Below are 13,837 nucleotides of genomic sequence, written 5' to 3'. Positions count from 1 at the left end.
TCCGATCTTAATCCAACGCGAGGGTGTTCCGGCAATGAGCTCCTCTGAGGAACTGTGCCTGTCTGCGACAACGAAGTACCTGGATATTCGTCGCAAATATCGAAGCTCTTTGGGGATGGCTTTCGGTTTCGGTGATGTCCTTGACCACTATATAAACCTTCGGCTTGCGGATGTCGTGTCATCTTACCCCACCCTCGAGGCTGTTGGGCTGCTTTCTCCATCCAAGCGAACAAAGACCGAGAGACGCCATGATGAACTGAAGCCGTGCTTGCACATTCTAGAAATACATGAAGGCACCTAGGGAAAGGAACGCGGCAGGTATAAAATATGGGAAAAACTTGGATGATTGCTAAGATCGTATCAATTCCCATGGCTGGTAAAGGCCGAGGGGAGATCGGTCCAGCATCGACCATTTCTCCCCCACAGGCTCGACGGTCGTTGCAGACGTGCCCTGCACATGCTGTATTTCAACCTCGATCTGAAGAAGCACTGCTCCATACCCTGCAAGTGATTCTTTCTCCCATGCTTTGTCTTGGATTCGACTGCTGTTCAATGAAGCCTCGTCACGAATATATCCTGGGGCCGTCAAAGCTGGTGAACCGAACCTGGGAGGCGAAGCTGCCATAGCCAGCACAGCACAACTTGCCTTATATCAACTTGCCTTCGAATTTTCTCAATTCTGTAACCAATGACAAAGATGGCAGGTGAGTGAAATGCCTCCAAGGCGAAAGCCACCATTAAAAACGGAAAATCCTCCTTTGTTACGCCAGGATCATGAGCAGAAAGGGAACACTTTTCGCAAGACTTGTGCAAGGATTGATCTATGGCGGGCATTCATTCGAATCGTCCTAGGCCCAGTCCTAAAAGTGTACATATTTGTACAAGCCAGCCATCGAGGGTGAGTAATGTATGTATCGCGTCGCCATTCAAGGATCGACGCAATAAGCAAAGTCAGTCATAGTACCGGGAAATCAACATTCGTCCGTAGCTAGAAAGTTCCCCATGATAATAGAATCCCAGTCCGCGTTCGTTCTCCCTGACCTGGTTCAAACATGTGTCCTTCCTGGACTGAAACTAACAACTTCAAGCCTCCTCAAGAGGGTACCCCCGAAACGATCCATCCGGCGCTCAATCGAGCCCTGCCATACGATATCCCAGCCAGATATCTGTGCCATCTGTCGTATCTGTCCAACAACAGCAACAACAACGACAAATACTCCGTAACTTTTGTCTCCAAAAAGAATCCCCGAAAAGGTCCAAGTCCAGGTTAAACTCCAGGAGGACCTGCATGCCAAAATGATTCCCGCCTTGCGTATCGACATTAGTACCCCTTGCTTAAGAGGGATATATTAGAAATTTCCCGCAACGTTCCCAGTAGCTAATCAGCTCGCTAGCTAGCTGATCAAACACACTCCCATTCCCCCCAAACACACCATCTTGCGCTCCGATCCGCCAGCACCAGGCCGCGCCAGATGCCTCTCTCCTGCACTTTGACGGCGGTCTCCCAGAAACTGCCCAGGATTTCGCCGTCCACCTCCCTCAGGCTCGCGGGCTGCGGTATCCCCTCGTGTTTGCGGTTCAGGCGGATGATTTTGCCGCCGGGAGATTGGATCGCCAGTTTTGCCGGCTTGTCCTTGATCTTGACGCCTGCCGCGTTGCTGAGGTTGTTGCCGTTGGCGTATTCGCTGGGGTTGGACGCGGTGATGCTGCTGGTCATGCTCATTGCGCTGGGGGGCCGGGCGAGCGGGTTTGGACTTACAGGCCGGAGGTCGAAGCCGTTCTGTTCGTTGCCAGGCGTGGATGCGACGGATGCGGCGTGCTGACGTACGCAAAAGACATATGTTTCTCCGGCTCCGAGACGGTAGCATTGCGGCTGCACGACGTAGAGGTCTTGTCGTGTGGCGTGTGGTGTAGGGTGTCTCATGACGAAGTCATACGCTGGGTTCTCGCCGGAATGGTACAGCGGTATAGCAAGAGCTAACGGGTGCACGATATCTCGCGACGAAAGCATCAAGCCTTTCTTGCCGGCGTAGACTTTCACATACGCGATCCCTTCATCGCCGGGCAGGATTGCTTTGATGACATAGCGTTTCTGGGCAACCTCTGTATTAGGAGCCGTTCTGTACCAGCTCGGTTGGGCAAGAGCTCGCTTTTTGGTCAGATTGTCGGCGTCTTCGTACACATCGCCGTCCTGGTCGCGGAGGTATCTTCTCGCTTCAACTTCGGCCACGACCTCAACATCAGCGGGGACATTGACGCTGAACGTGCACATTTCCAAGCCGTCCAGTCTGATAATGCTTGTGTCGTAGGCATGCATTGACAGCCCCTGCCTGAAGAATGGCGGGCCCGTTCCGGGGAGGGCTAGAAGCACGTCAGGGCCGATGCTGGGGATCATGTGTTGTTGTGCCTCGTCCACGGGAACATGTGTCCAACACAATTCGCTCGGCCGTGTCAGAAAATACCATGCTTCTGCGATACTCGTGCTGACGCTCGAGTATAATGCTCTCTTCGGGTTGGTTGGGCTGGCGAGACTGGCATCTATCATCCTCCATTCTCCATCAACGAGTACGGCGTTCCAAAAATGGTTTGGTCGAGAAATCGCGTCCAAGTCCAGTTCTTCCCCGGGCGTTTTCAAATACCCATGCACGATTTCCGCGTGGATGCCGATGGCGGTGCACATTTCGAGCACAAGGCCCGCAACTTCTTGACTGCTTCCTCGTTTGCTCTGAATTACTCTTCTAGTATCGACTGCTTGGTTGAAATTGTAGCCATCAAAATCCTGATCCTCTTCCCAACTGATTCTCTCGGCGCACCAAATAAAGATCGCTCGTAGTCTTTGCACGCCACTGCGGTACGGTCGGCAAATAAAGCCCATGGCGAGACTAGCCGCCGTTATGCTGCTGGGGAAACTTGTGATAAACCGAGCTGCCTTGTCCACTTGACTGAAACTCGGATTGCTGAGCTGGAAGGGCGCATACACGGGTCGTCCGTTGGCATCTTCGTCGCCTTGAAGATTCTCGTACAATTCTTCTACAGGGCAAATGACAGGCTGATCTAGCATTTGGCATCGGTCGGCTCGTTCTTGACGTTCGGATGGTCCCGGCGTGTTCGATCGATTGACGTCGCGACGAGTGAGAATATACGTACCGGAGGCTCCGCTGGTCAAGCCCATCTCTCTCGCAGCGTCCTTTCCGAAAGCACTGTTTGAGTTTGAGCTTGTGATAGCTGCATTGAAAGCCGTGCCACCGGCAATGCCCGTCATTTTTGTAGGTGACCCAGAAGTGCTGCCTGCCTGACTGGCTGAGATGGTGCTCCTGGCGCTCGCAGCACCGGTCTTCGCACTGTCGATCAATTTCTTGAAAAAGCCTGGTTTTTTGGCTTTAGGGGTTGTGAATCCCCCTAATCCACCATTTGCACCTCGATTTGCATCTTCCCAGCCAATTGCTGACTTCGCGCCTTGTCTGGAGTCATGGTTTGAATGGAAAGACACCGCTGTATTTGGCGTCTTCGGCCGTACCTCAATTTGACTCCATTTTTCATTCCTGGTGCCGGTGCTTGTCATTGGCCTGGGCATGCGATCTCGAAGACTGCCCATTCTCTTCCTCGCAAGGCTGCCTGCACTTGTGGCGCTAATTGCACCCGCAGAGTATCCGCTCATAATGCTTTGACTGGTCATCGTCGTCTGGTGCGAGAAGTTGGTACCCATGCTGGCGAGACTCTGCGCCCCGCTACTTGAGCCACTGTTGTTCGTCGAGTTCGTCTTTTGCGTAAGGGCCCTTGAAAGGCCGTCATCCCCCAGATCAACAGCGGATCTCCTTTTCCTCATTGACAGTCGACGGCCTGCAATTGATGAGCCTGCCCATGGTGAATTCTTAGGCGGAGGTTCCGGGGGATCGCTGCTTGCCGCATCTGAGTCCTGAAATTCTCGCGCCTGTTGCATTCGACGAAGTCGGCTCTCCATCCTCTGGACGTAGTTCTCCAACCGAGGAGGGCCATCTTGATATCTATCAGGGCTGTTATGGCGACTACTATAATTGATACGTGCTTCTGAGAAGGTGCTGCCTCCAGCGCCCAGCCCTAGGCTAGTGAGGGGACGAGGGCCCGGACGAGATTCATCAGGCCGACGGAAGTCATCGAAAGCCTCTGGAGACCAAGGATTGAATGGGTTTTCCTGCTGGATTGAATTATGTCTCACTAGCGTCATGTCCTCAAGAGAAGACATAACATCATCCATCGCACTGCGAATCATTGGGGGCGTATGTCCATTGATCGAGGGCGGTGCTGGAGATGGGGTTCGGGCGAATATCTGATAACGATCATTCATGTCGAATGGTTGTGGTGCAGGCGAGGCGGCTCTGCCTCCAATAATCCGGTGAGGTGGAGGAGGAGGTGGGGGAGAGGAACCAATTTCGTGGTGTGGTAAGGGAGATGGAGATCTTGAAGGGACTCTAGACGGTGGTCTCTGCTGCCACAAGACCGTTGAAGGGGGATTCCGTGCGTCGTGGCTTTGTTGTGCCGGTGCAGAGACAGGCGCAGTTTGTTGAGGCACAGCTGCACCATTGACTGAAGGTGACTTTGCATGTTTATAGCCACTGAAAGGACGTCTTAACTTTGCCTTCTCCTTCTTCTCTTGTAATTGCGCCTGCGAATTCTTGCTTCCGCTGCTGCTCTTGTGTAGATCAGGTATGGGACTGATCGATCGGCGCATGGGGACGAAGTCTTCCTCGAGCACAACAACAAAATTTGAAGGGAATAGGCCCATCATTCTCCTGTCTCTGTGTAGTCTTCCCATCCACCAGGAACCGTCGCCCGCATTGAGACATTCTATCAAGTCGCCTTCAATGAATCCGAGATCTCTGTCTGTTTCACCGCCCCATGAATAAACCGCCCGACACCAGCAAGGGAACTTCGTGGGTAGTTGAGGAGCTGCCATTCTGACCAAGTTGCGCACTCAGTTTCGATACCACGGAGGCTCGTGTCGCATTGATCCAATTGACCGCAGCATCTGGCTTTCGCCGACCGCGAGTGGTGTCTGGGGAGAAGGTAAATGTACGACTGCAAACAAATATAGTAGAAGGGTAACGACCGACAACACGCGCGACAAAAAATCAGAAGAGTCTGAGAAATGACGCCTGAAGTAGCGAACTGCGGCTGTGCAGCCGAAAATGATACACAGGACTCCGTAAACTCGAAGCGCAGTTGATGATGGAGTCGTTGTCGTCGTTGTTCGGTTGCCAAGCCGAAAATGTAAATAAACAGTGGACGAGAGGGCCACGAAGCGCAGCCTGACACGTGATATATGGGACTTTATGACAACATAGACTGAATCCGGAAAAGGGCAGTGTTGCCCAATACCCACAGCCCTCATACCAAACATGGGCTTGATCTTGGAAACATCGGAGTGGTCCTTACTATTCTGTGGGTTCTTCCACCTGGTAGTCACGCATTCTCTTTCACACAAGTGACCGTGCAAAGACGGGGATCTTTTGAGCATCGTGCCATAAGGCTGTGGGATTAGGCTGTAGGGCGAACTAGTGTGGCTTGTCATTTGGCCGCTGCAGTCATTTCAAATCAAGCTCTACTGTACCAAGGAAGAAAAATTCATGATCGCCCAACCAGTGTGCTATTAGATATTAGCCGTCGGCTCTTTTCGAGTTCAGCTTGTCTTTGTTGTTTTTCGCGAAGTCGAACTCTGTTCTTGCCGAAATGATTGGCCCCGGATATGAATCAGCTGTTCTCTCTTCGTATTCAGAAGCCCAGACCAACCTTGCCCGCCGATTCGCGAACGGGGTAGCCAATCAATGCTGCTCGACTCCGACAGCCTCCTGTGAGCAGAGTGATCTTTAGTCGAGTTCTCGCCTATTGTGAATGAAGAAAGAGCTCCTTCTGTACAGAGTAGAAGCATGGTGCTTCCGGCTTTGCGGTGGTAGAGACGTTCTCGCCTCCAACTGTCACGAAGTCCCCTTGGTCTCTGCCTCGCAAATTCAATCTGAATGCATTCATATGTCTCAGCCGCACATGCAAGATGTCTGCCCTTCGCCCTCCGACTGGGGCCAGAAGTTCTTAGGTTCGATTGTGACCAATCACGTTTCGTCTTCCCCAGGAATCCGAGCCTCAGAGTTGGTCATTGCCCTATATATACGAGCTTCATCGTCTTGGAGGGACACACATACCCATTGGCAAAACTTGGCAGAGGGAGGGAGTGGCCAGTTCACTTTGGGGCTGCAGCCTGATAAACGCTGTTGTGACCTCGTGCTGCGTCTTCATGTCCCGTCCGTCTTTCTTTCTCTTTACCCGGCTTTCGAAGGCGCTCAGGCTAGCAACTTGTTCCAAGTGCAATTGTCCGTAACGGCCTGTAAAAATGGTGAGCCTACGTTATTTGAACTTCATTGGCCTTGTGAACTGAGGGCATGTCACTAGGGCAGTCAAGGACCAGGCTGGTGGAACGGAGAACAATCCGAGGATAGGTAAGATGGGCATTGATTCTTTGAAATTCCTTATTGTTCATCTTCGATAGCTATCCTCTGTCGTCCTCGGGATCACACGGGCAACGACAGGGAAGTGCCGGATCGACAGAGTATAACCCATACTTCTATTCTCAGCACGCCGAGGGCGCGGATGACTACACGATTCATAGTCCTCCTCCCGCACGACAGAATCCAGGCAGGATACCACGGCGACCTACTTCAAGTCAACAACGGCGCTCTCCCTACGAACCTTTGCCCGTCAGTGATGCACCTTACTTTCTCCCTCCTATCAACGAACTAGCGCCGGAGTATTACAATGTACGATCTATCGCCTTCGTGCTGTCAGATGTCTCGGGGACTGAATGCCTTTAGTACAACCAGGACAACTTTCATAATCCTCCACCGGACCATCCTGCCGGTAGCTTCGCGCCTTCCACGAACAATGTGGTAAGTTCATCCAGCCAAATGCAGCCCGGGCCAAGAGCGTGCTTTAATTCTCCAACAGTCCACCAACGAAGGCGGCTCCGATTTCGTCGCCCCTCTCAATATTCGGCAAAAGCTTGGTTCGAATGACTACGAAGGCCACAACACACAAGCGCCGAATGAGAATCCTTACCTCTTTGACGCCGATACGTTCCTCAATCGAGCTTCAAAAAAGCTGCACATGAAGCGAACCTTTTACTGGCTGGACCCGAAATTCTTTCACGAGCGGGCCTGGTTCAGTTGGACGTCCCCTCACTCCTATCAGCTCCCTGGCCACTACTACAGATCTGCAAGTGGCGGGCAGATCAACATCTACAGGCACAGGGATGTTTTTCGTCGAAAGTATGCCGGTTTGAACGACGATCGATACTTAGATCCGCTTGATGGGAGGGTAGAAAAGCTGTTCGTCCAAACAGTCAACGATATCTACGACACGGAGAACGACACGACCTGGCGGAGGACGTATATCGAAAACGTCAGCCCATGGATCATCCGTTTGGCCTATTGGCCTTACGCGCATATGCCTGTTGCAGGCCCGAGCTTCCCAGCTGAATATGGCCTTCTCGAATCATCCGTTGCTGGGATCAGCGCCTGGAAACGAGAGCAATGGCTTCATGTTGGCCTTCGTTGGCTACCTACTTGCATTGGCCTGCTGCTACTGATGACCTTCCCGACAGACATCGAGGGCCAAGTCCGCAACCATGGAAACTACGATCCTGTGCCTTACCGATATTGGTCCTACCCTCTCTCCGCGCGTAACTTCCGGGAGAACATAGGTGAGAAACCCAACCCTCAATTTCTCGGATCCACAAAAGATGTTCGACTCTCCGATCGATGTCTACGGCCGCGACTTTTGTGTTTCTTGGATTGCGTGACCGACGAGAATCCACGGGGATGTCTCGATCCACGGGTTTGGATTGATGCGCACGGAGGAGCCGTCGAGCCGACCTATATCTTCATTTCTTATACCGCTGAGAACCAATTCGAGCGCAGATGTCGTGGTGCGAGGAAAGATATCCAAAATACCGGCTCTTCACATTGCAACTGTCCCCAGTGCTGTGACGCAGCATCCGACGCCGAAGCCCTCCATAACATTGCCCGCCTGGCCGCCAAGAAAGCCCAGGTCGCAGCCTACTGGACCGACCAATGTTGTATGTCCACTGACAAGGATGAGCTCCAAGAAGACGTCTACCGCATCAGTGATGTCGTCCGCGGTGCGGCAAAGATCGTCATTGTCGTAGGCCGGACAGGCCAAGACCATCTTCCACCATCAATCACCACCCTCGACCTGCTGAAAGAATGGGGCACACGAATGTGGACGTGGCCCGAAGTACTGTTGGGCCCTGCGAGGGAGAAGATACAGGTTTACACGCGCAGAGGAGACATTCGTGCAGCTGCTCCACTGGAAATCTCGAAAATGGAGTTCCCTGCCCAAGTCTGGGACGATGGCGAAGTGGCGAGACAGCTGATCGACAACTACGAGGGGTCACTGGCCCTGAGTCGACTAGAACTAGTGGTCCTGGCCCTGGAATGCCTCAAAAGGCGGGTGGAGAAAGGGACGACAAAATACCTTGAAGGTGACTTGTCGTACGCATTGATGGGCCTGTTGAGGCAAAGGCCAAAGGTCGATAAAACGGATTCTGCATTTCAGGCCTTTGCGCGGCTGTCTTTGGCGAACGATAGTGATCGTTTGCTGGAAAGAATGATCTGCTTACTTCCTTTCGAGGACCGCCACGATTCCATGCCTAATGACCAACACTCAGACCAAAACGCAGGAACAGCGGCCAGCGCCAACGACCAGCACGGAGGTTTTCCACCTAGCGAAAATAAAAAGAGGCACGATTGGACCAACCTGGACGACTACTGGGGCGCCAAACTCTGGGATGTCGAACCCATTTGCCAGGTCGCAGGCATCGGGCAGCACGACACTGTGATCCTCGACGGCGCCTACGGGGCCACAGTCCACTGGGACAAATTCCAACGGGTCGCCATCACCACCCGAGAGACTTGGTCGCGTATGCTGGCCCGATATTTCGTGCGCGGCACACCGGCGTGGTTCTTCACCGGTGTCCTTGCTCTGGCATTCTCAGCAAACAATCCCACGGCAAAGGGGATTGGGGCGTTCTTCCTCGTCATCGCGCTGATTACTGTCCTTCTCTCGCCAATGCTAATCCTGCACATATACGGAGGGAAAGTATGGAATACTCAACCATGGCTCTTCGGATTCGAAGGACACATGTCCCTGAGAAAGATCGAGATGAAGATCTTTGGTTTCCCTTCGGAACGGCTCTCGTGGGCACCCTATGCGAGTAACATGTCTCATCATCGGGTGAATAGTGAGTTCTTGGAGAAGGAGTGTGAGGGAACAGATCCTTTGCTCGCGGGCGAGAACGAGAGAGGTGCGGGAATGGTGTCGACGACGGGGGAGAAGCTGAGGCATTTCACGCTGGTCGATACGAATACAATGTATGGGCTGTCTCCGTCTATTTGAACTTCTTTCTGTTGCGCACCGCTAACGTCGGATAATAGGACTGTAACCTCGTTTCGAGCCGCACGGCCACCTACTGTTGCTCTCCTCTGCGGCTCAGAAGGAGGCATGCAGCGCGCGGTGATGTGCTCGTATGACTGGACAAATCAGTGTCTGTGGCGAGAGACTGTGCTTCGCATGGAGACAATCGCACTCCAGAAGATGCCCAGGATCGGGAGGGTCAGGTTTGGATTGAGAAGATGGGAGACCGAGATGGGCAGGAGTAATCTGCAGCCTCCTGACTGAAGTCGGAACAGCATGTCAGCACCAAGGGTGTACTATAGATCACGAGACCTCTCCTCGACAAACACCAGTCGAAGGCGACTCGGCAACCGTGGCAGCCTGATGCGGGGAAGTACGGCCGTAGAAAACGGGACAACGACAACGACGACGTCGCCGCCCTCGCAATAGTCCCGATTGTGCGTATGAGAGGTGGGAAGCCACTGGCTCCAATCAAAAGGAAAGCCTATCCTGTGAAAGAAAGCAGCCTGGAGCTCAACCCCTGATATCTCCCAATGCGGGAGAGCCAGACGCAATAGGCTATAGCAAACTGTGCCACATTTTCCTTCCGTAGAACAGACTCATAGGATGGCAGGGTCTCGCACCGCACGCGCCCTCGAGTTCCCAACAATTCTAGCCGTCCTGGAGAGAGTTTTCGAGCGACCTAGAGAAGACATGCGAGCACGATCTCAGCCGGGTGTCTTTCAAGAAGTGGGTGCTCGACCGGAGGAACCGCCTTCACATGCATCGACGATGGCGCTTGCACTTCCGAAGGGTCGGGTAGCGCCAGTGGTGAACGGGGGTTGTCTGTCCTCCCATGCACAAGATGACTCGATTCCCAGAAGTGCCGATCGAGGTCCCCTGATGCGCCTACCACAAGGTAGGGAGGGTATGCGGTTGCGAGCTTGGGGGGCTGGCATCCAGCCATCCCGGACCTTGGACCTGGGCAGGGGCAAAGCGAGCATTGGCAGTGGCGATTGTCCGGTATTCGAATCGGAGAAGGGCTGCTCTCTATCCAAACCATCGTTTCCCGTCACCGTCCCAGTCTTGTTTAGTTGACCTTTTGCCTCACCATAACTGCCCAATTTGGCATCTCTCGTAGTTGAGTGGAGGGGGACGAATATGATCCGCGTTGTCGATGGCTTTGGAACGGCAGGTATGACAGATTTCAAGAAGTCTTGGACGTTAGAACTTTGGCCATCCCGAAGTCAAACGTCCTTGAATGTACCGAGGCATCTTGATCTGGCAAATCTTTTGCTGGATACGACTCGCAGGTTCCAACAGAGCCCGAGATCAAGTTTTCGAGCAATGACCACATTCGAGAGGATATCCCGAGATACATTCGAGCCAAGGCTTTTGGTTCCCGGTGTCGTGGAAGCCAGATTCCCCAAGGCCATCCCGCATACACTAACAGGGACTTGGGGCGGCTAGTTGAGACATTCAAGTTGCGTGATCTCAGTTGAACACCTTTTGAAGTGTCCGCGCACTGTCGGCCTCGGGCCCGCTGCGGATCCGGAGCTAGGAACGTGGGGAATGCGAGAATCCGGCGGGGATATCTCCAGATCCAGGATAGACATGTTCTTAGCAATGGCGTCGTTCTGGATGGAGGCAAGGGATCTTTTGCGCCCGAATTCTCCCCCGGAGTGGTGAGATTGCATTCTGACGGGCTACCTAGAATGAACTGAGAGTTTGACGTTTGGCCAGGAAAATGTAGCTAGTTAGGCTGCATCTCGTGGGGTCGCTGCGCGGTCATCATTTGACTCCTTCTGGAAGTGCGGGGGATGTGTATGAAAACCCTTGCTTTCGTCAGGATGAGAAGGCGTCTCGGTGAACAACCGACAGGATTCATAGTGTGACAAGGTGTCTCCCCAAGCAGCAGCTTAAGGCACACTGGTGTTAAGATCAGAGCCGGTCTTCACTTACAACGGAGACTTGCCTAGCCTCTGAGAGTAGTGGTTTGACTGGTTCTCTATTTCTCAATTGCACGAATTTGATCAATCGGCCAAGCGGCCACTTCGCGGCCACTTCGATTTTCGAGCACTTTTCTTGACAGGCACTGTGGCCATCTTTGTCCACAATATCGTACTGTATATACTATTTGATCAAGTTTCAGCCTAGAATATTCGAGATTTCAGCAATTCCGAAGCGGTGATTTCGACAGCCTCGTCGAGAGATCTTGTCACGTGAATCTTGGCATTCCGCCCTGTGCTTGGTGTAGAGCTACCAGGTTGCCTCGACTCATTCTCCTGAGATAGCATGCATTTCACGCGTCAATTGACTTAAAAACAGCTTGCTTGACTCCCATCCGGCCAGATATATCCATATATTGTTCAGTAAGTGTATCGGAATCCCTGGAGACCCTCGATCGGCTTGCCGCCAGCAGCGGCTCTCTTGTTGGCCAGGTAGAACTTCAGATCCAAAGCAAGGGTGATGAGGATGATCAGGCCACTTGCCAGCATGCAGGTCAGGATACCCGGGTGATAATTAGGCTTGTCTTGCGAGCGGAAGACCGTGCTGCCTATAATACCACCAATACCTCCAGCGCCGACCAATGTGGCCGAGCAGAGGGCTCTCTTCCATTGTCCGCGAATATTATTTGCTTGCCATGTGAGTACAGCTGGGACGTTCGCGTTGCAAGCAGTGGTCGCGACGAAAACCCCAAAGTAGCGAACAGGAACGTTGTCCAAATAGCCGAGAAGGGGGAGGCCTGTAAGGAAGCGTTAGATGTGTGAGAGGAGAGCAGGCGGTATCAAACGTACCAATTAGGAGCAAGCAGCCGTTGATTAGAACGAAGGGGGATCGAATATGCCACTTGTCGCCGAGGTAGGCGAAAAGATACATGACGATTGCGGCCAGGACATAGGGGGGTGCGATGAGGCATTGTGAGGCTGCGACGTCGAAACCCATGCCGTCATTGAGAATGATTGGAAGGAAATACGCGATCGCGTATGTGTTTGTAGTTGTGAGACCGAAGAGCCAGGCAAAGCCCCAGACTTTTAGGTCCAAAGCGTTCTTCAAGTATTTCCCCAGTCTGAACTCCTCGGGAATTGCGTCGTGACGGTCCTTTTCGATGCGGGCAACGACGAAATCGACTTCCTTTTGGTTCAGAAACTTGACCCCGAATGTATTCGTTGCCTTTTCGGGGAAGTCCACGATCAGGAAGTAGGCGCCAATGGCCAGGACACAGGTCAGGACACCCTGTAGGATGAAGATCCATCTCCAACCCGCGATACCGGGCAGAATCCCTGATGGTGCGGTGGGATCTTCTGCCGTTGGGCCATAGTGCTGACCCCACCATTTCGGGCCTGATCCGTGGTTCTTCAGTTGGGAGAAGCCATAGGCAAGAATACCAGCGAAGGCGGACGCCATGGATCCAATGAGGTAGAAGACGGCATTACGCTTCTGGAGTTCGTAGCGAGGATACCAGCAGCTAAGAAGATAGGCACAGCCTAAGACACCATAGTCAGATGAAGTTCAAACAGGGATCAAGAGGTCTGAAAGACTCTTCTCAGGTGACGGCTCATGTGATTTTCACCAAGACCCACCACCATATTATTCTTGACACGTACCTGGGAAGAAACCAGCCTCAAAACAACCGAGAATCACTCGAAGTCCGGTCAACTCAGTCCAGGTTTTGACAAAGCCAGCGGCTAACATTGTCATTCCCCAGAGTAAAGTGATAGTGGGTAAGAACTTGCGGGGGCCGATTTTTCGAAGAACGACAGTGGCAGGAGGCTGCAGTAAGACGTAGGTGATGAAAAAGACAAGCACCATGATGGAGTATCGATTCCCGATCAGGACGAGATCGACTCCCATCCCGGCGACGACAGCGATACCGGTGTTGGTACGATCCATTAAGGAGACGCAGTAGAGAAAGCCCAAAGTGAGCACCAGCCGTCTGTCGATACGCCGCATGATCTTCTTTTGTTCTTCTGGAGTGAAGGCATTGATCCTGGCGTCGTTCAGCTTGTCAGAGTCAGCCGAGACGGTGGTATCGGCACGCTCGAGTTCGGCGATGTCGAGACTTTTCTCGATAGGAACGTTGACGGCCGCCATGTTGGGTGATGTTCAAGAACAAGGCAGAGGGAAAGTAGAGATGAAGTGAGGGATTGAGGAATGAGGAGGGGAAGTGGGTGGAAGGTTGGTCTTATGAAAGGAATACCGAGTACTGGATCCCATAAGCCTGATATGCTTGAACCACGTTGATCAAGCGAGGGAGATTGTGTGATATCAACAAGCCACTAACAAGATGTCCAAAAACCAAAAGCAGCATAGTCAAATTCAGTCCACCGGAGGACAGGACCGAGAATGCTCTGGGCATCGAGCCAAGCAACAGGGATCAACCAGTTCTTCGTGAATA

General features: G+C 52.7%; 3 protein-coding genes across 3 annotated transcripts; 1 reads left to right on the top strand and 2 right to left on the bottom strand.

Moving 5' to 3' along the window:
- Positions 1-1,402: 1,402 nt before the first annotated feature.
- Z519_00293 (uncharacterized protein) lies at positions 1,403-4,933 on the bottom strand (the record flags this gene model as incomplete). The annotated part of the gene is made up of 1 exon (XM_016758052.1): positions 1,403-4,933. The coding sequence occupies one exon, from the start codon at positions 4,931-4,933 to the stop codon at positions 1,403-1,405; it is 3,531 nt and encodes a 1,176-aa protein (XP_016625301.1).
- A 1,539-nt stretch (positions 4,934-6,472) lies between these two features.
- Positions 6,473-9,723, top strand: Z519_00292 (uncharacterized protein; the record flags this gene model as incomplete). Its single annotated transcript, XM_016758051.1, has 5 exons — positions 6,473-6,502; positions 6,558-6,785; positions 6,840-6,914; positions 6,973-9,416; positions 9,480-9,723. The coding sequence occupies 5 exons, from the start codon at positions 6,473-6,475 to the stop codon at positions 9,721-9,723; spliced, it is 3,021 nt and encodes a 1,006-aa protein (XP_016625300.1).
- Positions 9,724-11,807: 2,084 nt separating this feature from the next.
- Positions 11,808-13,533, bottom strand: Z519_00291 (uncharacterized protein; the record flags this gene model as incomplete). Its single annotated transcript, XM_016758050.1, has 3 exons — positions 11,808-12,184; positions 12,237-12,926; positions 13,047-13,533. 3 exons carry the CDS (start codon positions 13,531-13,533, stop codon positions 11,808-11,810), a joined length of 1,554 nt encoding a protein of 517 aa, XP_016625299.1.
- Between the last annotated feature and the right edge of the window lie 304 nt (positions 13,534-13,837).

This window comes from Cladophialophora bantiana (genome assembly GCF_000835475.1).
Source record: "Cladophialophora bantiana CBS 173.52 unplaced genomic scaffold supercont1.1, whole genome shotgun sequence".
NCBI lineage: Eukaryota > Fungi > Ascomycota > Eurotiomycetes > Chaetothyriales > Herpotrichiellaceae > Cladophialophora > Cladophialophora bantiana.
This window is presented reverse-complemented; position numbering and strand designations above follow the sequence as displayed.